Source organism: Oenanthe melanoleuca, chromosome 5 (assembly GCF_029582105.1).
Source record: "Oenanthe melanoleuca isolate GR-GAL-2019-014 chromosome 5, OMel1.0, whole genome shotgun sequence".
In the NCBI taxonomy this organism is placed as follows: domain Eukaryota; kingdom Metazoa; phylum Chordata; class Aves; order Passeriformes; family Muscicapidae; genus Oenanthe; species Oenanthe melanoleuca.
In genome coordinates this window covers 15,414,955-15,438,077 of record NC_079339.1, presented here as the reverse complement: position 1 = coordinate 15,438,077, position 23,123 = coordinate 15,414,955, and the positions used below count along the sequence as shown (strand labels likewise).

Below are 23,123 nucleotides of genomic sequence, written 5' to 3'. Positions count from 1 at the left end.
TTTGCTGAGTCCTGCTGGTAAGGGATGTTCTGCTAAACTCAGACTGGGAGGCAGCATCTGCCTCTAACGGACCCTGGTGAGTCATACCCAGAGGTGTCAAAAGCCACAGGCATGACACTGGCTTTTATAAACAGGTTCATAAAAAACCTCAACAACCCAAACCAAACAGACACAAAAAACCACCACAAGCACCTCTGCTCTCATCTGCTTCACTCTGCCTGCAAACCCAATTGCAGAACCACATCAAATAGCTGTTTGGGGATGGGTTTGTTTTTTAATTTGGGGTTTGGGGGATTTTTAAAAAACATTTTTAGAGTTTATTTTTTTTTTCTTTCAAGGATGAAAGGCCTGAGGGAGGTAGGTAGCTTCCTCACAGCCCTGCCTGCAGCTGGCTGCTCTGTGAATGACTGCACGCCCTGAGCACTTGAACCAGCTTTTCCTCCTGAAGAGGGAAGTCATCAGCCCTATTCATAGCACTCACACTCGATACTGGCATGTGACACCCAGACACAAACTGAAGTTTTGCAAATTAGCTTCTTATTTATAAAGAGCTGCTAAAGCCCCTGAGAGCTTTGGGAAGGTAGTTGTGGTACTTTATGGGCTGTACAGCAAGCAATGCAGTGTGAGAAACGAGTATGAAACATGAGAAATGAGTATACAACACCTGAAATCACACATAGCCTTGGGAAAGTATATGCTATCTTGTCACTGTGCTATGGTGATGGCATTTTTCTCCCTGTACCTAAAGACCAAAGTTTTCAAACATACCCAGCTGAGCTGCTTAAAATAACAACAATAAGAAAAGACAAAGCTCGAAACTACTTTTCCACTTCCAACTTTTGGAGAAGACTTTGCTGGCATGGCCTGTTTAAACCCAGTAGGCTTTAGGCTGTAACTGGGAGCTTCTCGATGTAAGAGGTGTTGGACTGTGCCCCTGCTGCCCATGCCAGGACCACAGCTATCCCTGAACAGCATGTGCTCCAAGAGAACCTGAAGGAAGGTCCCAGCAGCAGGACTGTGTTGGCTCCAAACCAAATTGTTGCCTAATACAGTTTTTGGAGAATACAAAAGGTTTATTTTTTGCTTTCCATTTTCCTTCACTCCTTAGCATAGAAGGAAAAAAGGGCAGAAAGCAAGAAAAGAAAAGCCAGAGTGTGAGGGATAAAAACAACACACACAAAAAAAAGCAATCTTAAGCTCCCTGGAAGCAGTTTCAATGCCAGCCTTGTGGCAGTGATGGCAGCTGGGGTTGCCTGCCCTCCAGTGCACAAAAGTTGATCTAAGAGTCATTTTCCCTCTTAGGCAGTGAGGCTGCTGCTGCTGAAGGCCTTACTGCTGCTGGTTCCTTCCTCTCCCACTCACAGACTCTCCAAGCAGCATCTCTGAGAGTTTTTTCTGGGAATAATTGCTTAGGTCTACAAGATGTTACAAGGTGTACAAGAGGCTTCTCAGTTCATATAGTTCCTTTCCTTTCCTTTCCTTTCCTTTCCTTTCCTTTCCTTTCCTTTCCTTTCCTTTCCTTTCCTTTCCTTTCCTTTCCTTTCCTTTCCTTTCCTTTCCTTTCCTTTCCTTTCCTTTCCTTTCCTTTCCTTTCCTTTCCTTTCCTTTCCTTTCCTTTCCTTTCCTTTCCTTTCCTTTCCTTTCCTTTCCTTTCCTTTCCTTTCCTTTCCCTTCCTTTCCTCTTCTTTTTCTTTTTTACTGGGGGGGATGTGTTTTCCTATTGATAGCTGTGAAGGACAGAGGTGCAGAAAAGAAGATATTGTGGGATGCTGTGATGTGGCAGGCGAGCAGCTTTGGGATCCTGCTGTTAACATTTGGATTGATGAGCAGGAGCCACACAGGATTACAGCTATTGCCATAACCAGATGGGTCATGCTGATAATTCAGGACAGCAGCTACATGCATAAATAGCCTGGTGAACCTCCAGCTTTGTTGGTAAGCCTGGATGAGTGAATGTGGCTTAGAGACAAAGGGGTTATGAATCCATGGCAAGCCCACAATGGGGACATACTCAGCATAAGTAATTAGGGAACGGGGCCAACTTCTATTCATTCCTGGTCCCTGCTGCCATGTAGTGCATGGGCTGTTACTGAGGGGCACAGAAAGTTTTGGTGAATGTGTCAAAGCCCTGGACCAACTCATCCCTGAGGGTGATGGGATGATTTTGGAAGAAGCTGACTTGATTTCAACATACATGTGTAGGAAATGTGGGATAGCTGACAGCTCATTCCTGGCTATGGAATGCATGGCTGGGAAGACTGTCAGAGTGTGAAAATACTTGGCTCAGAAGCTGCTCAGAAGTGAGACTCTTCACTGGAGGGAAGTGCCCTGGCAGGAAGAGGGCAGGTTTCCACATATGACACTGCAGGCAGGTGCCAGGTTCATATTTAGCTTGGTGAGGTGCTGACCTTGGCTGGAGCTGCTCACCGATGCCTTTTCCAGGCATCTTCCTATGCTCTGGTGGTGTGACTTACTACCCTGCCCCTGGAGAAGTGAATGAGCTTCCTGGAAGCATGACACAGGGTGAGAACAATTTATATTTCTAAGGATGGGTGAGTGGGCCAAAGCGGGTGGGGGGCGGGAAAGGAAATGGGAAAAGTAGGGAAGTAAAAGAAGAAATTAAAATAAAAAGAAGAAAAAACGGGGGGAAATCTCTTTGGTGGGAAGCCCTGAAGCCCCCCTGATGCTCTTGTTACCCAGTAACCAAGGAAAAATATCCTGAGTGGTTCTACTGGGCTTGATGCCACTGCTTGCAGTACCAAAGCCACAAGTTGAGACAAAAACTGTTCAGTAGAGCAAATTTAGAGATAAAATTAGAAGGGGAACTGAGGAAACGCTTCTCTGAATTTTAAACTGATAGTTTTAATGCAAAAGTCCTTTGCTCTTTTTTTAGGATGACAAGGGGGGACCCCCTTATGAATGCACCCTCAAACTTTTCTGTATAGAAATGCAAAACCTCTTGCAGCCTATTCACAGAGATTTCTCCCTGCACCCCAGGCTGCCTGGTGATGTTTAGGAGGTGGCAGTGAGTTTTAAGGGATGGTGGTCAGGTTTGGGAGGTAGGGTTCCTACAGCCCCCCAACACTCGTGGCTCCTACTTGTGTGTAGGAAACTTTCTTGTGAGCTGCCCCCAGAGGGTGAGAAGAAGGGGAAAAGAAAGAAACAAGAGCACATACAAAAAAATAGGGGAAAAGGAAAATGGAGGGAAGAGATGAGAAAAAAATCAGTGAAGATGAAAGAAAGACGGGAAAAGGGAAGGGAAGGGAAGGGAAGGGAAGGGAAGGGAAGGGAAGGGAAGGGAAGGGAAGGGAAGGGAAGGGAAGGGAAGGGAAGGGAAGGGAAGGGAAGGGAAGGGAAGGGAAGGGAAGGGAAGGGAAGGGAAGGGAAGGGAAGGGAAGGGAAGGGAAGGGAAGGGAAGGGAAGGGAAGGGAAGGGAAGGGAAGGATTATATAAGGGGGAAGGGAAGAAGAGAAAATTCAAAAGAAGAAGAAAAAAGAAAAATTAAAAAAGGGGATAATAGAAAAGTGGGGAGAGCAAAAAGGAAAACAGGAGTTAGGGAAAAAAGAAAAGGAAAAAAAAAAAAGAATAAAAAAGGGGGAACAGCAGGCAACCCCCAGTTTTAGAAAGGCTGGGGGGTGCAGGGGCCAGCCCCCGCTCCTGGGGCGTGTCCGGGGCGTGTCCGGGGCGTGTCCGGGGCGTGTCCGGGGCGTGTCCCGAGGCGTTTCCGGGGCGGGTTTTCAGAGCCCGCCGCCGCCCCGCTCGGCCAGGCAGCACAGATTTGGGAGAGCCGTCGCCATGGGAGTGGAAGGCTGCACCAAGTGCATCAAATACCTCCTTTTCGTCTTCAACTTCATCTTCTGGGTGAGCGCAGGGGCGGCGGGGAGCGGGGCCTGAGCCCCCCAGCCTTTAATATAAATAAATAAGGGGGCTGCAGTATAGCTCGTCTGCTTGCGCCTGGGTTTAGCTTCCTTCTTGCCCCCCAGCATTGAGACTTGCTGTCTGGGATGTGCCTTAGGGGCTGCTTGTTTTTCTAATTTTTTTTTGGGGGGGGTAGGCGGAGGAGCTGATTACCCTTTGCTTTTTCATTCTACTGCACGCGTGTGTATATAATTGTACGCGTACATCTATTTATGTCTGTTTTGCGAATAGATATGCCGAGGGGGAGGCAGAACCGCAGGATGGCTGGAGCAGAGCTTTAAGATGCTCGCATCCCGATGCAGATGGGCGCCTTTCGGAGCGGGAGGGCGGGGGGCAGAGCCGGGCTGGGGAGGGGGCTCCCGCAGCCCCTCTCGCTGCTGTCTGCGCTGGGAGGGAAGAGGGGAGGAGGGAGGGATGCAGGGATGCTGCCGGGCGGAGGGAAGGGAAGGGAGGGGAGCGAGGGGCCGGCCCTGCCGCAGAGGAGGGGGCGGCTCGGGGCTCCGCGCCCCCCTGCCCCCGCCGCACGGCAAGTTATTTTGGGATGCGAATTCTGTCCAGGCTGCACGGGCAGCCCTTCCTGAGAAAGTTTCTCATTAATAAAGCAGCCAGACGCGCGGCTAATTTAGCAGAAGGCGGCGTTTCGCGGTTTGCCTGCACACCGGGTTTGTCCCGGTTAGAAGCAGCCCCCGCAGCGCGGGGTTGGCTGGCAGGAGTCCCCCCTGTCCCCCTGCTCCTGGGCTCGGGGACAGAGACATCCCCGAGCAGGCTGCTGCTTTCGTGTTTCAAATACTCCGGTTTCCATTCCACCGAGTGCTTTTTTCTCTTGGAAGCGAGTCCAGCCCCACCCTGCCAGGCTTGGATGCCCCTTGTCCGATGCCCTGTGCCCCTTGTCTGACATCCCGCTCTGTTGAGGATTTTTGTTTCCATTACAGCAGCGAACGTAGCCAGTGGGGCAGGAGAAGTGGGAAGGGGACCGGTGCTTCCAGAGCTAGCCCTGCTTTGGCACCTGGAGTTGCAGTGCCTGCTGGCTCCTCCCTGGGGGTGCCTGGGGAGGCTCTTGGGGGTCCCATCCTTGGGCTCCCCATCCTTGGGCTCCCCATCCTTGGGAGCTGTAGGGCTCAACTCGCTTCGGGCCCGTCCGCCTTGTTTCTGTGTGCAACACTGATGACAAGCTCTGATAACAACGGCGTTAATTGATACCTGATGTGTCGCCAGCTGCGGGAATGAGAGACAGTTCTGGGTTGTTCTTTTTTAACCTTTTCCTCCACCCTTAAAATGGCCGGATGGAGGCGGGTACGGCTGTCTGTGAAGTGTTGTTCCTTCCGAGTTATCGTGCTTATCCCAGGGTTTTTTTCTTGCCTTCTGGTCCCGATTTCCTGCCATTCTTGTGGAAGAAGCTGCAGGCTGTGCTTGCGAGGGAGGAAGGGTCTCCTGGGTGGCAGGAAGGATGCTGGGGGCTCTGCACAGCCACCACTTCTCAGCAAGATCAGTTGTTCACCTCAAAGTCTTGCAAAAGAGCAGGTTTATTATAAATGGGCATTTTGCTTCCAGGAGGAATTGCCAAGCTGTATAATTTCCCTGTTATGACTCCTGGTGCTGTGCCCTACCCTTTGGAGGGTGCTCCCAGTGGGGGTGGATGCTTCAGTTCTGTTCCTCCCCAGCTTTGAGCTGGGACCCACTGGCTCCCCAAACAGCTCCCAGACTTGCTGGTCTCCTCGCACTGTCTCCTGTGCAGACTGGGAGCCTGGATTTCATTAGAACCAACAATGCCTTCTGTGAGGCTGGCCTGCTGAATGGTGGTTGAATACCGGATCTTTTGTGCTGTTTTTTAGACTCGTAGTTGAGGGGAATTTTGGGTTTACCACGAAGGCAGGTTAGCTGCCAGCCTGGCACCAGCAGCTGGGGGGACACTGTGGTTAACAGCAGAGTGGGAGGGTCCTTTTCCTGGGATGACATTTAAGGACAGAACGTGGTGCTGAGCATCCTGGCTGTGCTGGGAAACCACCTCTGACCACAGGGAGGTGTGAGACAGGGCACCTGCAGCCCTTTAGTCCTGCCAGCTGGTTATTGTGCAAGGGCTGATGGGCTCCCCCTGCTTATTTGCTTATGATTTGCCTTGTGTGCAGCTGACGCTGGGTGCTGTTGATGAAAACAAGCCGGAGGCAGAGCCCAAAGTTTGGCAGGCACCATGCTGAGCTGCACAGGAGCTTGTTCTAGTGCAGGAGAGGAAGAAGGAAGCAATTCTCAGCCTTAGTTACTTTGATAACTTTTTTATGTAGCCCTGCTATCCTGCTGGAGTGTAAATAAACTGACACCCCTCTGGCTTCCTCCCCCTGCCCTCCCCTGGCAGCGCAGGGGAATTTCACAAAGCTGCTGTGTTGAAAAAGCAAAAGGAAAAAGGTGACCCTGCTGCCAGCTCCTGGTTCATCGTACCTGAGATGCTTCAGTTTTATATGATTTTTTGCTTTTCCCTTGTGCATGCATTCTTGAGAAGAAGATGCCAAGATCGTGCTTGATCCAAGGTGGCTCTTGAGGGAGCAGTGGCTGCTGCATGGACCATGTTACAAACGAGGGCCAGTCCCAGGAGAGAGGGCACCCACTGCTGAAGGGGTGGGGGAGGCCATGGTCAGCCCCTGGGGGCTTCACCTTTAGCAAAGCAGGCTGGAAAGATAAAAGTTTTCTGTGCTGCCAAGTTGTCCTGAAGCCTTGGGGTGGCTGGTGGCGGGTGGATGCTGTGCCCTGTGACAGGGAGCAGTAGCTGCTGTTGCTGGGCAGTTTGGCTGGTGTGATGGGCAGGCTGGGCATCTGCCAGGTGGAGCTGCTTCTCCATCCCATCCCTGGAAGATGGCTGGACTTTGACTGCTCTCCTGAATTATCCAAACCCAAAAGCAGAGCTCAGTACGTGGGGCTGAACTGACCACCACTGCAAAGAGTCCCTGGGGAGGCTGAAGGAAGCCAGAGAGCTATTTTAAAATATAATTAAACATAACCAAGGAGGAATTGACTTGCTTGGAGAAGAATTGCTCAAGCTTATTAGCTAATACAGACCATGGCAGCCTTCCAGCTCGAGAGCACCGCTGGCTGCCCTACCAGAGAGGTGTCTGATTAAAAGGAAGAGCTTGCTCCTAATGCCATTTTCCAGCCACTAACTCTTCTGTGTGTGGAGGGGATGTCGTACAGCCTGGGTGCAAAGGGAAGGAAGGGCAGGAGCAGAGGGAAGGTGGAAGTGAGAGTCTGTCTCGACAGGGGTGGTTGGAAGGGAAGAGGTAGAGGAGCTGTTTTCTTGTGCAACACCGGAAGATCTGTTAGCTGCACCCCGGAGTGCTCAGAGACACTTGGTGATGAGAGGTGACAGTGTCTGTGGCAGTTGTCCCACGGTAACACTTGTGCTGAGTGGCACAGGACCCTCCCATTGTGGTGAGGAGGGTGGCTGCGTACCGCTGCTCACAGCTTTGAAGGTCTCACGGTTCTGCAGCTCTGAAACAGGCGTTTGAAGTAGCTGAGACCGACAGAGTAGCTTGCATCTTGTGGGTGCAGGGCCAAGCACTGCTCCAGTGCCACTGGTGGTATGCCTGGCTGCTTGGGCTGCTGCTCTCCCTGGGAATTGCAGACAGCCTGGAGAGCAGCAAGGACCTCATGCTGGCCCAGCATCCTCTCTCACAGTTTTTGTTTGGTATCCTTGGACAGTGAACAGGCAAGCATTTCTGTGTGTGCTTGACCCTGCAGCTACCTAATACCTGAATCTGAAGGGCAAGGCAGAGGTTTCCCACCCAAGTTTTGTTGCTGATGTCTCTCTGGGATGTTGTAGGGCGCTCTGTCAAGTGAAGCCTCTGCGTGCAGAAGGGTTTTTGAAGAGATGGGTGCACCCTGCCCTGTGGGGGTACCTGATTGCAGTTAATGGGCTGGGCTGTGGCTGGAGTGGGGATTGCTCTGTTTTCCTCACATTATTCTCCTATCAGCCACCGTAATGCTTATCTTCTGCAAGAGCATTAACGGTGAGGAACGCTTTGATCCTGCACTGTGGAAGTGCCTTTCACTGTGCTATTAAGAAGGGAAAGCAGTTGTATCACCCTTGTAGTTAAATGCTTATGTATGGGGCCAAATTAATTTTAAAGCAATATCTCATATTCTTTTCCTCTCTGCTGAGAGCAGTTAAACCCTGGGAGGTGCTACTTCTGTCTGCAGCAGGGATCAGGCTGGGAGCGATCTGTGAGCACCAAGCATTGCAGGACCCTGCTCCTGGATTTTGGTGCTGGGTTTCCATTCTCCTCCCATCCATCAAGCTTTATTTGGCCTCTGGCATGCTGCTCCTCCGGGAGTGTTCCTCTGGAGCTTGTTTTGAAAAGCTCTGCAGTGTTGTAGGGCTGGTAACTATAGGCACCAGTGGAGGATTTCGCTCTGGCTGGCAGCTCTATTAATAGCCGCTGCTGGAAGGTGTGCTGCTGGGAGCAGAGCAGGGCTGCAGGCTGCTCTCCTCCTGCCTGCAGGCCATGCTGCTCTTCCCTAATGCCTTTCCTGCCATTCCTGGGCAGGCCTTAGCTGCAAACTCTCAGCCTGACCTGCAGTGGCTGTGGAAGGCAGCAGAAAGGCCTTGCCTGTGCTGTCACTGAGTCCTGTCTGACACTCCTGCCTGCAGGGGCCTGTGCCAAGATAACCTTTTGTGTTGTGTGCCTGTCAGACTGCAGCTCTGTGCCTTACTGAAGTCCCTTTGCCTGCTTACACCCTCCCAAGGGGCTCCAGGGCATCCCACAGTCCATCCACCCCGGGGTGCAGCACAGCAGGCATCTCTAGCACATCTCACCTTGAAATTTCTAGTGACTTTTTGGTGTGAAGACTTGACATTGTAACATGGAGGTGGTCTCAGCACTGAACTCAAGTTCCCAGGTTCCTGGGCCACCATTCAGCTGTCAGCCCTTTGCTGCACCCCATGCCCTTTCAGCAGGTCCATCAGGTGCAGCTGTTGCAGTAGGAAAGAAATTCATCTTCTGCTTTCCAGGAGGCAAGGGGCAGGCTGTGGGAAGCTGTGGTGCTACCTGGGCACATTCCATGTGTCCCTCTCTTGCCTGCCTCAGTCCTCAGGCTTGGTAGTGCAGGACCACATGTGCTAGCAAGGGTGTTGCAAGGGCTTGTACTGCCCTTCCAAAGGTAGTTCCCATCAAGTTACAAGTCTCTATCTCCTTGCTTTTTCTCCACTTGTGCTGCTTCCCCCAGAGACCCACAAATGACCTGGGAGCAAAGCATTCAACCCCAAATAATTAATTCCTGGCTGTATGAGGGGCTTCTTGCACAGGAAGATATTTCAGCCTTTGCAAGCCACTTTGCTTTTCTGCATCCTGGCTCCCCACACCTGGAAGGAGCAGGATTCACTGTTACTCCCTCTCAGCTGCTTTGCAGGGTGTGTTGGAGAGGAGCCATGGGGAGCCTTACTTGGGCTTCCTGGGGTCTGGGTGCTGCCCTCATAAAGGGCTCTGCTTCCAGGTGGTGTAAGGGAAATTGCAAACCTCTGCAGCCTGAGAACCTGTTAAAAATCTCCAGTCTCCTTCTTAATCATAAACCAGCTAAAATTCATTAAGCTTTCTTGGCAGCATCCCGTTTCTTGTTAGTAACTGTGGTATTTCCCAGGCATCGTGGCGTGAGCTCTGCCTGCAGCATTTTTCCAGCAAGGCAAGAGCCTCTCCCAGCTCACAGGTTGGGAAGCACAACCTGGAGGCACAGCCATGGCTGTGGGAAGTGGCACTGCTAAAATACAGCATCATGAAACTGCTGGCACCTCCACTTCCCTCCTTGGCTGACTGGAGCCACAGGATGTCTGTCTGCTTTGCCTTGGCATGCACAGCAAGCTGCCCCATAGCCAGAACTTCTTTCTTCTCCTCCTCCCTTCCAGGAAATCTGTTTCAGAGAAGGGTGGAGGGGAGGGAGCAGGAGGAAAAGGCTGGGGAAAGGACCAGGGAGGTGATGCACATCCTGGCATATGTGAGTTTTAGGGAGCAGCAGGTTAAGGTAGCTCAGAAGTGGGGTACACCACATTAAAAGGGGAATGGGGTCATTCCCTGCACCCCTAATTCATAAGAACTTCTTGTGGATGGGAGTGACTAAGCTGTGAAAAATGGGCTTGTTCCCTTGCCCCACAGCTGGATCTGGAAATTTTAGGATAAACAGCATGTCCATTGGTGAGGCTCAGTCCAGGAAGGAGCCTGGATTGGGCAGCAGGGCTGCACACCTGCTTTCATTGTGGTGCTAATCTGGTGATACCTCCTCACGTGGGACACATCCCATCACCTCTGGGGACACAGGGCCTGCCTTTTCCCTCCCCCAGGCAGCATTTGGTGGGACTTTTCCCTGCTGTGTCAACCAGGAACAGCATTCCTGAAAAAGCAAGCCTTGGGCAGGCAGGATCCAGCTGGAAAAGTCTAGCTGTCTGTGGAAGAAGCAATAAATCTCTGGAAGCTGGAAAACAGCAGCAAAGAGGAAATGCTGGAGCCTGCAGCAGCACCTCTGCTGTGCTGGGAAGCTGCTCAGGGTGTGAGCTCTGGGGCCAGCCCCATCCTGGGCAGCGCTGATGTGCCTTCGGCGAGTCCCAGGGTGCTGGCAGCAGGACAGCAGGCTGGGGAGAAAGCAGGCTTTTGGAAAGCAGGTCAAAGTCCAGCACACTGCTGGTGTTGCTGGAGTTGTGGCTTTCAGATTATTGCAGTCCCCAAAAATGTAAGTGGAGAGCTGTGCCGGACACTAAAGATACACTTGTACTCAAGTATGGCACTTGTGTGACAAGGGATGGCCCCAGCCTCTGCAGCACTGCTGTGTGGCAAGCTGGGAGCACACAGATCAGTGGGATAGCCCCTGTGAGATTACAGATATCCACAGCAGAGAAACCAGTGATATGTCTGAGGATGTGCAGCCCAGAGATGAGTGTGACACTGCTGTCAGCTCTTCAGGCTCTCGTGTTGGCAAACAGCAGCTCTAGAATGGAAAGGGGAGAAAATATCAAGCTTTTTATCTGGAACAAGTTGTTCCATTAAAAATGAGATTATCCCAAGCAAGGTACAGCGGAAGGCAGAGTTACTGTGGCAAGCTGACAATGTTTTCTCCCTCTTGTTTTCTTTGCTTTGGGAAGAAAGAGCCTTAATTCCGTTTTGGGCTTCTTGGTGGTGGGAGGATGTATGGTTTTCATGGAAAAAGTTACTCATCATAGCCCAAACGCTGTTTTCATTAGTAAGAGAATGTCATTTTCTCTTAAGAAATCCAGCTGCTATTGGATTAAAGCTTCCATTCAGAGGTCTTCCATGCTCTGCTAAAAATGCAAATGGAGTCAGGCGGTGTGGGAGGGATGTGTGATGTTCCTGGGGTGCATTCAGGATGAAACCAGGAACATCTGGAGTTGGTTCAGCTGGCTGTCTCAGACCTCACTGCTGGGCTGGGTTTGATGCATTAGGAGAGGCTCCATCCCTCTAGCTGATGTTCCCAAATGATTAAAAGATACCTTGAGGACCACTTGCAGCCTGCTTTCGTTTCTGTCGGGCATTTTAAGGCAAATTTGGTTGGAAAGGAGCTGCTGTCACCCCAGCCTTGCCATGGGCAGCAGGCTGTGCTGGGGTGGCACTGCTGAGTGTGGAGGGCAGCATGCCAGGCAGAGCAATGTGCCCTTGCAGGGAGGAAACCAAAACAAAAACGGCTGCAGCCTTTTTTCTTTACCTCTTCCAGCCAGCACAGAAATCCAAACCCTCCTCGGGATCTCTCCTCTCCTAGCAGCTACCAAGAGAGCTTTACTTTGGGTGGCATGGGTTAATTTGGGGACATATTCTTTCCTCTGAGAGTAAAAACACAAACTTTGTTCTGCCCTCAGACAATGAACGAGCCATGCCAGGCTGGATTTGGGTAACTCTGTGTGAAGCCACAGCCTGCCTTATTTGGAGCTGGGCTTGAGCACAGGCTGCCTTTCGTGACTTTTCTCCATAGGCAGTGTTTGGAGAACCTCAGGCTGGCCCCAGTGCAGGAGGGATGAGGGACTGTGCCAGCAGGGAAGTTGCACTGGTTCTTGTGGGAGAAGTGTTAAAAGCCGATTACTTTGGTGGCAGACTGGGGAAAAGCAGAGATTTCCCTTCCTCTCCAGGAGCTGGTGAGGATTTTCTCCCTCTGATAATGAAAAAGCCCCAAGAGCAGTTTGCAGTGTGGGTTTGCCAGTGGCACTCCTGGAAAAATCTTGTGGCTAGGATTTGTAGAAATGAGCAAAGAGGAAACCACCAGCTGAGTTCCCAAGGCCAGGCTCCCATCGACAGCCTGTCTTGCAGATCCAGTTCTTCTGTATTCCCTGCTGCATTTGCACAACTGGACACTTTGCACTTTTACTGAAAAAGCCCTGCTCTTTTTTTTTTTTTTTTTTTTTTTAATGTGACTTTCCTGATGCTTATCATGCCTGTAGCTGGCCTGATTCAGACTCTTTTAGGAAAAGCATATTTCCACTTCTATACACTTTGGTAGTTTTCTTCTCTTTTTTAAGATGAATGGCTTCAAGGATTTAGGACACTCAAAATTAAATTGGATTTTGAACAGGTGATTTCAGCATTTTGCAGCAGTGATATTGGAATTCCTAAGGGCTTGTGTTTTTTCCCAGATGTTTATATCTTTTTCCCCTCTCTCTTATGCTTTTAAATAGAAGGAGAATGTCACAGAGGACACAGTGAGTCCTGCTGGAAAGGCTCTCTGGACCTTGAGTTCCTCTCAGTGACACCTTCCCTGCTGGAGTGCCCCATATCTGCTCCCATCTTTGTGGCCATTCCCAGCCCCTCCCTGAAAGAGAAAACTGTGAGGAAGTCAGTCATAAAACTTCCCATTGTTTGTACCTAAGTATCCCAGTGGCTGAGTTGATGTCCCATGTGCAGAACGTCTCCTCCCACATCTGGAATTGTTTTTGTCCTTGCTCTGGTCAGCCCTGCATGTTGGTGTGCACATGTGGATGTAGGTGTGCTGCTATTCTGCTCTTTGACAGCGTGGGCAAGGCAGCAGGAGGCCCCCAAAAGTGGTGTGGTGGTGCTGTGGCCTGACCCCAGACCTTGCTCTGCTTCAGTTCCTCTATTGGGACATTAAGGAAAGCTCTGTGCCTGAGGAACACTGGGTGTGTTTGACTGGAAGCCTGACCCTGGGTGGAAAGTAGTGTGCATGCAAGACTGGGGGCAGAGGGGGAAAATGCACAGTTCCCCCACTCTCTGTTTGTACCTCAGAGAGAAGTGAAATGGGGTGATAACAGCCCACTGGAAAAAGGGAGTAACTGGTGCTAATGATAACTCCTGTTGAAAAGCTCCCCTAGAAACCTTAGTGACACATCTCCTCCTGCTTGTGCAAGGCAGAGCCTTCCACTGATAAAATACCTCTTGGGAAAGATCTGCAAGAACTGGAAAGGGCTTTGCACATCCCTAGAATGAGGGTCTTCTCGTAAAGCAGGGAAGATCATATGGTTCACGATCTATGGGGCACGAAGCACGTTGCAGGGCTCATGGCTAGAGAGGATGCTCTTGCATATCTGTGGGGAGATGCAAAGCAAGTCTTCTGCTCCTGGCTGAAAAGTGCCCTGTCTGGAACATGACCCTTGCTTCCCTCTGTTTTCTCCCCAGCTGGCCGGGGGCATCATCCTGGGAGTGGCCCTGTGGCTGCGCCATGACTCGCAGACGACGAACATCCTGTACCTGCAGCTGGGGGACAAGCAGGCCCCCAACACCTTCTATGTTGGTGAGTACTCTGGGCTGCTGCTGCTGAGCCCAAGAGCTGGGCAGAGAGCTCCAGGGAGCAACAGGGAGGTCACAACAAAAATACCTCCTGCTGCCCTTTACTCTCCAGACCTCCCCTGCTGTGCCAGCCAGAGCCTTCGGTAAATGCTGGAGCAGAGTCCAAATCCACACGGGCTAAAAATGCAAGGAGACGTGGGGTGGGGTGGTGGGTTTTCTCCAGAGCACTTTTGGGAAGAGGGGGGACTTCTTGGAAGTGTGTCTAGTTTCCTATCCAGAGGGATGTCAGAGTAGCTGACACAGTGCCTGGCAGCAGAAAGCAGAGCTCGGGGAGCGTGTGACTCATGTTCTCCAGGAGGGGCAGGTGGAGCCTCTGTGCACTACGGTGAAGCTTTGCATGATTTCTGTTCATTTGACAGCGCTCCAGCGTGCTGGAAGCTGAAACCCCATTTTCCCCCTGTTCTGCAGTGATCCCTTGCAGGAGGGGCTGGCTGCCAGGCAGGAGCTGGCTCAGAGCACAAGCTGACGGGGCTGGCAGCATCTCTGATCCGATGTCCTGTTCTCACCTGTAGCTAAAATTACTTTCTGGAAAGGGTTTTCCTCTGCGTTTCCCTGCTTGCCCATGAAAAACAGCATGCCTGAGCCCTTTCCCTGGCTGTCCCCGGTTACAGAAGGTGTTCCTGCTGTAAATAGCTGTGGGTTTTTCTCCCTTGCTGTCTCTCTTCTCCTGCCTCACACACAGAGCTCTACTTGCAGCATTTCCTCTTTGTAGATCTCACTTTTAAAAACAGAAAAGGGAGCTCACAAGAAGTCGAACTCTCTCCTTTCCAGGAACCAGTCCAAAGCTCTCCTTCTTTTGGGGTGCTAACAGCTGATATTTCCCTCTAGTCAACACTTTCTGCCCAAACCTGGGCAGAGTCCTTCCCTCCTGCCTGTTGAGCATCTTTTGCTCTTCCCCCCTTATTTTGTCTCTGTCCTCAGCCTTTGCTGATTAGAAGACATTGGGGAAGGACTGTGGGTCCCACCACCACACTGACTTTCCAACACCCGTGAGCAGCCCATGATTTGAGGCTGGCTGTCTTTTCAAAGTTATATTCAGCAACAGATTGGCCTGGATTCCTTCTGGCAGCTGTAATTTCCATGCAGTAATAACAGCAGAGCATTTCTTTCAGTTGCTGCCTCTCCCAGCCAGACCTCTGGAGTCTGAAGGCTGGGATTTCTTTTGGTTCTCCCCCCCCTATTTTTCCTCTCTCCTACAACTGATACTCCCTCCTTTTTCTTCTCTGGCATGCAATATACACATGCACACAATGTTCCTGCTCTTGGGAACGGGAACCTCTTTGGGCTTGGCCTCCAGAGCTCTGTTGTTTTTTTCCCTTTGCAAACCTCATTTTGGTGTCTGGCACAGGGCGCTGGTCCCGGGGTTTGTCAGGAGGCTTTTAAAGGCCAGCCAGGCTTTGCTGCAGGACAGGGGGAAGCAATAAACACTGTCCAAGGAGGAAAACTTCCATCATAGGGTGTGTCCTGAGCGAGAAAGGGAAGTAGGAAAGCAGGGATTTGGTGTCTCCCAGTTTCTTTCTGTGTCCTTTCCCCTACCCCAAAGCTGGAGCTGTTTGTTAAAGTCTATTTTTTGAGGGTATCTGTATGTTATGGAAGAGGAAAAAATACTGGATTTGAGAGCAATGGGAAAGTGGGAGAAAGAAGCAGTGGGGAACAGCAAAGCTACAGAGTACCAGGCATGATACTTCAGGCTGCAGCAGGAGCAGGAGGAGAGGAAAGTCCTGGCCCCCAGACTGGACCATCACAGCAGCCCCCAGGGCACAGGCAGCTGTCCCCCTGCTCGCCTTCCCAGCCCCAGGGAAGGGGCTGGGGCTTCCCACAAGTGCTACCCCTCCTCCCCAGCACTTTGGCACTGCCTGCACAAGTTGTCTTGTGGGCTGCCCTGGGAGCTCATTAAACAGGCCCTTGTTCATGGGCTTTTCCTCAGCATGGTGTGCATACCATCTGATCCCCTAACCACTTGTTGCAGTCTTGGCTTTTGACACTTCCATTTTGGCTCTGGATCCAGTGCTCCAGCAAATGCTTTAACTCCTTCAGCACTGTAAAGACCAAGCAGCACCAGGGATGGGGATAGCTGGAGCACCTTAGTTCTGTGCTTTCATAACTGTAAAGGAAAATACTTGTTGCTTAGCTTGTGGTCTGATATGCACTTATTTGCTTTATTTGAAGTTCAGAAACCAAAATCCTTCTTGCTCTTGGATAACACTGTGTCTGGAATGCTTTATCTGTCTGGAGGCTGGGAAGATGTTGGTCACAAGGCCAAAAACATCCTTCAGGATAGCTACAGGCATTGATAAGTTGCTAACAGCTGGCTAATCACTTCTCAGTTACTTGCTGGTCCTACACATAAAGGGTTTTTTGAAAAAAACCCAAACAAACAACAAAACTGTGATTCAGAGTGTTATGAGAGACTGTAGAAGGCTGAGGTCTCTCTCTGCAATACAAACTGGAACAGTTCTGATCTCTCCACAGTAAGTTAGTGCTGTGGTGTCTCTGGTTATAAGAGCATCTGGGGATCTTGAAGAGGAAAGTGACCCTGGACTTACTACTTTTGCCCTTTCTTGGTGGGATGACAGTGGGAGGGAAAAGGCAGGTTCCCCATCCTTCAGAGATTTGGTTATGTGATGCCTGGAGATAGATGGCTGTTGTGGATGAGACACTTTGAGGAGAGCAGGAACAAAAACCTCAGCTGTTGTTTGCCTTAAACCCACTCCCCAGGATTTCACACTTGCCCCTTGCTGGGCTGCCTGTGTGCTGGGAGCATGGCTGGGTGCTGGTCCCTGCTGCTGCCCTTCCTGTATTTCCCTCAAGCTGCCTGGCAGGGAATGGAGCACAGCAGCTGGACAGTCTGGGCTCCACTCTCTCCTCCCAGACCCAAAATAGGAAATCTGCCTCCAGCTGCTCCCAGCAAGTGGCAGGGCAGCACGACCTGTGGCTCTAATTAGCTGGGCCCTGGGAGTGGGGCCAGCCACAGTGAGCAGAGCAGAAGTGTCCTGAGCTGGGGTGGAAGGGCTGTGCTCTCCCTCTGTCTGGTTTTGTGTGTTTTGCTAGGAAATCCTCTGCTGGGCAGTGTCCCCTCCCTGGAGCATGGCACAGGGGAGGAGTGTGAGGTTTTGGACTGGCGTACAGTGGTGGGGTGAACTTGGCCACCTCTGCCTCTCCCTGTCACCCTGCTGAGTGTCACTGTCCCAACAGAAAGGCAGGAGGGTTGGGTTTGCTTTTTGCTGGGTTCCCTAGGTAATGTTTATGCTGCTCCCAAGGCAGTCAGGCAGCAAAGCCTGAGGGAGGCAGGTGGGGGATGGCTGGGGGCAGCCATGGGTTGGGGTGAGGTGGTGAATGTGCCTGTGCTGGGGCATGGAAGGGACATCTAACAGGAACACAGGCTTCCTTAAGAGGTGAATCACACTGCCTCACCATCCTCCTCAGCACAAATACATCCTGGGTAATGATTCCTGCCCTGGAAACAAGTTCAAGCTGCTTTTCACGCAGACTGGTCTAGGATAAATGGGCCAGAAAGCACAGGGAGGCTTTGAAGTCTTTCTTACAAATGAGCACATATCTGAGTTGAACTGCAGCTGCTCACAAGCTTTCATGGGTGTCTTCAGGATTTTGGAAGTCCTGTCACGAGGTTTTGCTGGGCTCAGGGAAATCTGACCCTTGCAGAAGGGAGGGACTGTGAAGTGGCAGTGCACAGGATAGGGATGGGGACACCTCTCTGAGCTTTCCCCAGGTCTGCCCATTGTCCTTACAGCACATGAGGATGCCTTGGCCACTCTTGCTGTGGGTCTCAGATGTGACCAGCAGTGCAGGGCACCCCAGCCTAGCACCCAGACAGACTTGTGTTGTCTGAGTGGTGATAATCAGCCTTTCTAGCTAATTTAGCCCTGTCAGCCTTTTCAGGACTGCCTTGGGTGAAAAGCAGGATTTCTGGGAGGTTTTCACTGCAGAGGGGCTCAGCAGAGCTCCAGTGTGTTGCCAAGGCTCTAGAGGACAGCAGTGCTGCAATGGCAGTGGGCCTGCTGTGAGCAATGAGAAGGTCTTGGTTTCTGTTCCCACTCCCATCCTTGTCCCCATCCCTCTGAAAATATTAGGCATCTTCCAGAGCTGGTGCCACTTCCATACACCGTGGGGCTGGACTCAACAGCACATGTTTTGCTAGACTTGTTGTGGCAGGACAAGAGAAGAGCCTTTGGTCTGTAGGTTCTGCAGTAAACACCAGTCAAAAACCACCTTCAATCTTGGCATGAGGTGCTGCAGGCATCCCTGTGGATGCACACAGCTGGCTCAGGACTGGTTTCTTCTCTCACCCATTGGTGCTCTGCTTGGTGAAGGCTCCCTGTGTCAGATTTTCCACCAGGCACACGAGCTGTGGCCAGGCTTGCGTGCTCGGCAGTGGAAACCAAGGTTTGCATTTGGCCTTGAACCACACCGAGCAAAATGGATTATTTAAAAAATTATGTATGTGGACTTTTAAAAATAGAACTACATGCATTTTTCTGTCTTGGAAGTAAACTTACTTACAGTTAAGGACAATTTAATTATTTAGTCCCTTAAAGGAAAAAAAACCAAAAGCTGAGTTTTACTTGTTCTAGGTTTTCCTCTAATCACCATCAGATCAACTTCTTCAATAACATTGGAATTATTTTTAAAATAGTAGTTTTAAGACAAAACACATTTTTAGTACTTTGCTTTCTGGCTTACACCATGTATCTGACAGTACAGTGCTTTTTTTGGTATTCTTATCACAGAATTCAATTTCTGGTAAGAAAACAACATGTTATTTCATTGCATTTCCATTTAATTTCCATTTAATTGTAATTCATTCTATCTTGGTCTTGACCAACCCCTGTGCTTCATTTACTCTGCAGACTAAAACTGGTTCTGTCTTTAAAAATACATCAGTACCATCAGGTTATTTTGGGTTCAGATCTATCCAAATACAACTAAAGTAGTTGTTGTTTTCCTTTGTCCCTCCCATTGGCTTTGCTGCCCTGGACCTGTGCCAGAGGTGGCTCTTTGCTTTTCAGAGCTATTTAGACCTGTAGCTTTGGCAGTTTTCCTTAGAAAACCTGCATCATTTTTGAAGCATGCAAAACCTACAAGGAATCCTCCAGTGGGATTTGTGCTCTTTTTGTGGGTGAGATCCCAGGGCACATAGAAATGGCCAGGAGTGCTGTAGGTGGGCAGCAGAGGATGGGCCAGCATATTCCAGCCTGGCTCTCCTGTGCTGTGCCACATTGTCCATCCATCTTCCCATCCTGGAGATGTGCCATAAACTTCCCCCCAGCTTTTGCAGGTGTTCTGAATTTGCAAACCTTGAGTCTCCTTCCAGTGTTTCCTGGGTAGGCAAGGGAGAAAAAAGGTGACTGTGGCATCTGTGTGGAGTGGATTTGGGTACAAGTGTGTGCACACCAGGACATTCTTTGGGGCTTTCCTCACAACCTCTCTGTTTTTCTGACAGAGCTCGTGCTGATGGCTTCTTGTTGCCTTGTTCTTGCAGATGAGGGCAACATGTCCAGGCTTTCATCTCCCAGTGAGAGCTCTCCATGCTTTGTGACCCTGTTGCTCCATCTGGAAATCATTAGCAGCTACAGAGCAGCAATGTTTTCCTTGGGAAAGGGGGTGGAGAGGAATGGAGGGGCTTCCCACTTGTCATCTTCCCGCAAACCCTCTCTTTTTCCAGCCCCCCTCTCTCTCACCCCACTCTGAAGAAAGCTCTGCTGGGCCAGTTCCACCAGGCAACTGGACAGAATTCCCTGGGAGACCCTGCTTTGCTGGCTGGCTCACACAGACATCTTTTCCTGCCTCAACCCTGCCCTGGAGGGACGTCCCACTCTCTGCCTGTATCTTGCCCCCAGGCTGCCAGGAAGAGCATCGTGGTCATTTCTTTGGCTGCTGGGAAGGCTGTTCTTCCACAATGGGTGGTGTGGGCTAGGAGAGAGTCTCCCACCCTTCCCTGCAGCAGCAGTGTGAGCCCAGTGAAGTTCAGCATCTCCAGGCCAGGAGCAGCAGCAGGGTGGCCCTGAAGCCTCCCTCCTTTCCTCAGAGGCTTGCAAAACTCTTGGATGTGCAGTTTCCCCGCAGGAGCCTGTTGGGAGAATAAACATCTCTCTTTGGTCTGTTCTCAGCCAGTTTTGAGAGCCCATCCCATGGGGAGGGCAGGCACAGCTTGGAGAGCTGCCTGGCCTTCCCAGGAACCATAGTGTCACGCTGGGGGGGGATTTCTTATTTGATTTCTTTTTTTTTCTCTTTTGGAAATACTGCCATGGTGACCTGGGGGCAGTGGCTGGCTTCCATTTAGCCTAATGAGTTAAGGGTGCTGGGAGAGGACTGAAATGAGGGCAGAAGTAGGGTGCTGTCCAGGAATGGCCATGCCTGGAGCTGCACAGCATCTCTGAGGGGCATGGGAGGGGAGCTAGCCAGGGCTGGCCTGCTCCCTGCTTGTTTTAGAGGGACATTCCTGTGCTTGTTCCTTCTTTTATTTGTTTTCTCATCGTGTCCTTTTTTTAAGACTGTTTATTTCTTCATGTTTTCTTTATTTCTCAGCAGGGACAGGACACGGGTTTTACAACCCTGCAGGCACCAGCTATGCTGTTTTAGTGCCAAAGCACTTACACTGAATGCTGCCTTTTTTGCTCCCTTCCCTGCTCCCAGAACTGAGCATCCTGCTTCCTACCTGCCCTGCAGGTAGAGGGCCCTCCATGGAGGCATCATCTGCTTGAGCTGGGAGCTAAGCTGGCCTCTTGGCTGCTTTTTTTTCCTCTTTTCCAGCTTGCATCAAACCAAGAGAAGTGCTCAATTACTATCAGTTTCCTGGCTCTGATGTTTGGGGGCTTTCCTAAAGCTTTACAAGATCCCTGCAGCCCAGAGCAGCACATGCCCTGGTTGTATTGGGGAAAGAGGGATGGTGTTTGGTCCACTGCTGCTGCTTTTTCTGATCATCATGATGGTCTGGAGCGAGGAGATCATATCATGGTTCCTGTGCTCCTGCTTTGAATTCAAAGTGAAGCTAACAGTGGTTGGCCTCTCTCCTAAAGCTCTCTGCTCTAAAGATCTGTCTCAAAAGGAGATAGAGGACTCCAGGCAGTATTGGCACCACTCCTCTGACTTCTCCAGCTCCAAGATACAGGTCCTGAGGCTCACAGCTTGCTTTGGTGTGTGGCTGGTTATGTGTGGCCATTCTTGCTGCTGCCTTACCAGAGAAGCATGCCATAGGGTTAGAAATCACAGTGTGGTGGTGCTCAAGGTTGCCTTGGTACCATGAACACCTGTACATGATTTGCTCACTGTGCCTGTTGCTGCAGCTCCAGCTGTTGCAGGGTTATGCACTGCTGCTGTGTGAGGGGGCAGCGTGGCTGCAGGCACTGCAGACTGCAGTTTACACCTCTCTCATTTTACTTTTTGTTTATGGCAAACAGCACTGCTTGTTGTAAAACCCCAGAGAAAGCTGCAAAAGAAAAATGAGCTGGGAAGTGGCATGTGAAAGGCAGATGGAGCCTTGCTCATGCCAAATGATGCCAGTTCGGGTGGAGCCCGAAGGAGCAAATGCCATTTTAGTCAGGAGTTGCTCACCCAGGAGAGGATTTTCGGGGTTAACCAGTCTCTGATGCTTACACAGAGGAGGGGGAGGCTTGTGAGGAGTCTCCTCTGACTTTGAGGATAATGTGCCATTCAGGATGGGGATGACAGGTGCCTTGCTCACAGACATGGAGCCCAAAACCACACTCGGCGTCATCCTCTCTGTGTGCCAGGAGTGAAAGCTAAGATGTGTCAGGCTGCTTTCTGGGAAAAGGGCTTGGTTGTTCCAGTGTGTGCTGTGATTGCTGTGAAACAGTCCCCCAGCTGCCTGGCACCCAGTCTGCAAGTGGAGATCCCCCACCAACCCCGTTCCTTCGGGGGAAGGATGGGTGTGGGAAAACAAACACCACTCAAAGCATGTGGTTGGGCACTTGGATTGCCTTCCTTTGCTTTCTCAGCCTTCAGCACGGCATTTTTATGGAGAAACACCGCTGGCATTCCTCAGACAAGATGCTATTGTTGCAGTAAATATTTTGTGCTTGTTTTTAAATAAACTCCAGCACAGAGTCCTGCTCTGCTGCCTCCCAGGAGAGGCTGTCGTGCTCTGGCCCTGGGTAACAAAAGGCAGCTCCATAACAGCTGCTTGTTGTGCCTGGGAATGAAGCTGGCCTTTCTTCCAGAAGCCTTCCAGAGTTTTTTTGTGGTTTGCTGAGCTCAGGCCAGTGGTGGCTGCCCTCTCCCCTGGCTGGCTGTGCGTTCCTGCTGCTCCCACCGCACCAGTCGCATCCGCTGGGCTCCGGTCAGGAAGCTGCACGTGGTGCACATCTTCTTCCCTCCCCTCCTTTCCTCCTTGCTGTTTCCTCACTTGATGAAGAGCTGGTGAAGTCCTCTCTCTGATGAGAGCAGGGAGAGAAGGGGGAAGCCACTTGACAGTCCAAGGTCTGCACAGCCTGCTGGGGTGGGAGTTCAGCAGGTCAGGATTGGTTTTGTGCTTTTGAAGCTGCCAGAAATCCCAGCAAGAAGCAAGTACAGAGGTCACTGAAAAACTTCTCTTAAACAGCAAATGTCTGTGTTTCCTCTTAGTTACCTCCATCAGTTGAGGGTCTCACTGTGCTTTAATTTCCTAGTTTTCAGAGCAAAACTTTCCTAGCCCGTGTTTTCCTGATGATCACAATATCAGAAAAACATTTTTTACAGTAAGAGTAATAATTTACTGGAAAAACCTCCCCAGGGACACAATAGAGTCCCTATCATTGGAGGTTTTCAAGATATAATTGGGCAGGGTTCTGCAGTCTCATAAAAGGTTGGACCAGGTGATCATTTAAAGTCCCTTCAACCTGGGCTGCTCTAAGACTGTGATCTTGTGGCAATATTTGTTCAGCCCAGCAGGTGCCTTCAGTGTTTATTTTAAAAAATTGAGAACAAAACCTTCTGTCTGTGATGTCCTGGTTGTTGGGGTCCCAGCATCATGCTGCTTGGTCTTCAAATGTGCTGCATCTGCTTGTTACCCATACACTGGGGTGGTTGGCATGAATAGTGACTTGTCAGATGTGGAAAGGACTTGCCCCTAGCACAGCTTTGTCTTTTCTCTCCTGTCCTAATGGGAGAAGTCAGAAACTGCTGCACTGGGGGATGAGGAAAGTTGATTTTCTGACTTGTGATGAAGACTTGTCAGTTGAACTACCCAGCACTTAAAACAGAAAAATCTGCCATGGTTTGGGTTGAAAACCCAACTGGTACAAGCTGGAGTGGCAAGGGCTGGTTCCTGGGTGTAAGCAGCTTCTGGTGACAGTGAGCAGACAACTTTTTGGGACAGCACTAGTGGTATGCAGTTCTTGGTGAGACAGCAGTTATGCAGCGTCTGACAGTCCCCATCAGTGTCTCTGGGGCTTGGCAGGTGTCCAGCAGACA

General features: G+C 50.8%; 1 protein-coding gene across 1 annotated transcript in view; it reads left to right on the top strand.

Annotated features, from left to right (window-relative positions):
• The first annotated feature begins 3,745 nt into the window (after positions 1-3,745).
• The window catches only part of CD81 (CD81 molecule), a 32,587-nt gene continuing 13,209 nt past the window's right edge, over positions 3,746-23,123 (top strand). Inside the window, exons 1-2 of the mRNA XM_056492000.1 lie at positions 3,746-3,861; positions 13,524-13,638. Of these exons, the coding sequence (XP_056347975.1) occupies positions 3,796-3,861; positions 13,524-13,638 (181 nt within the window). The 5' untranslated portion in view covers positions 3,746-3,795. The remainder of the gene's footprint in view (positions 3,862-13,523; positions 13,639-23,123) is intronic.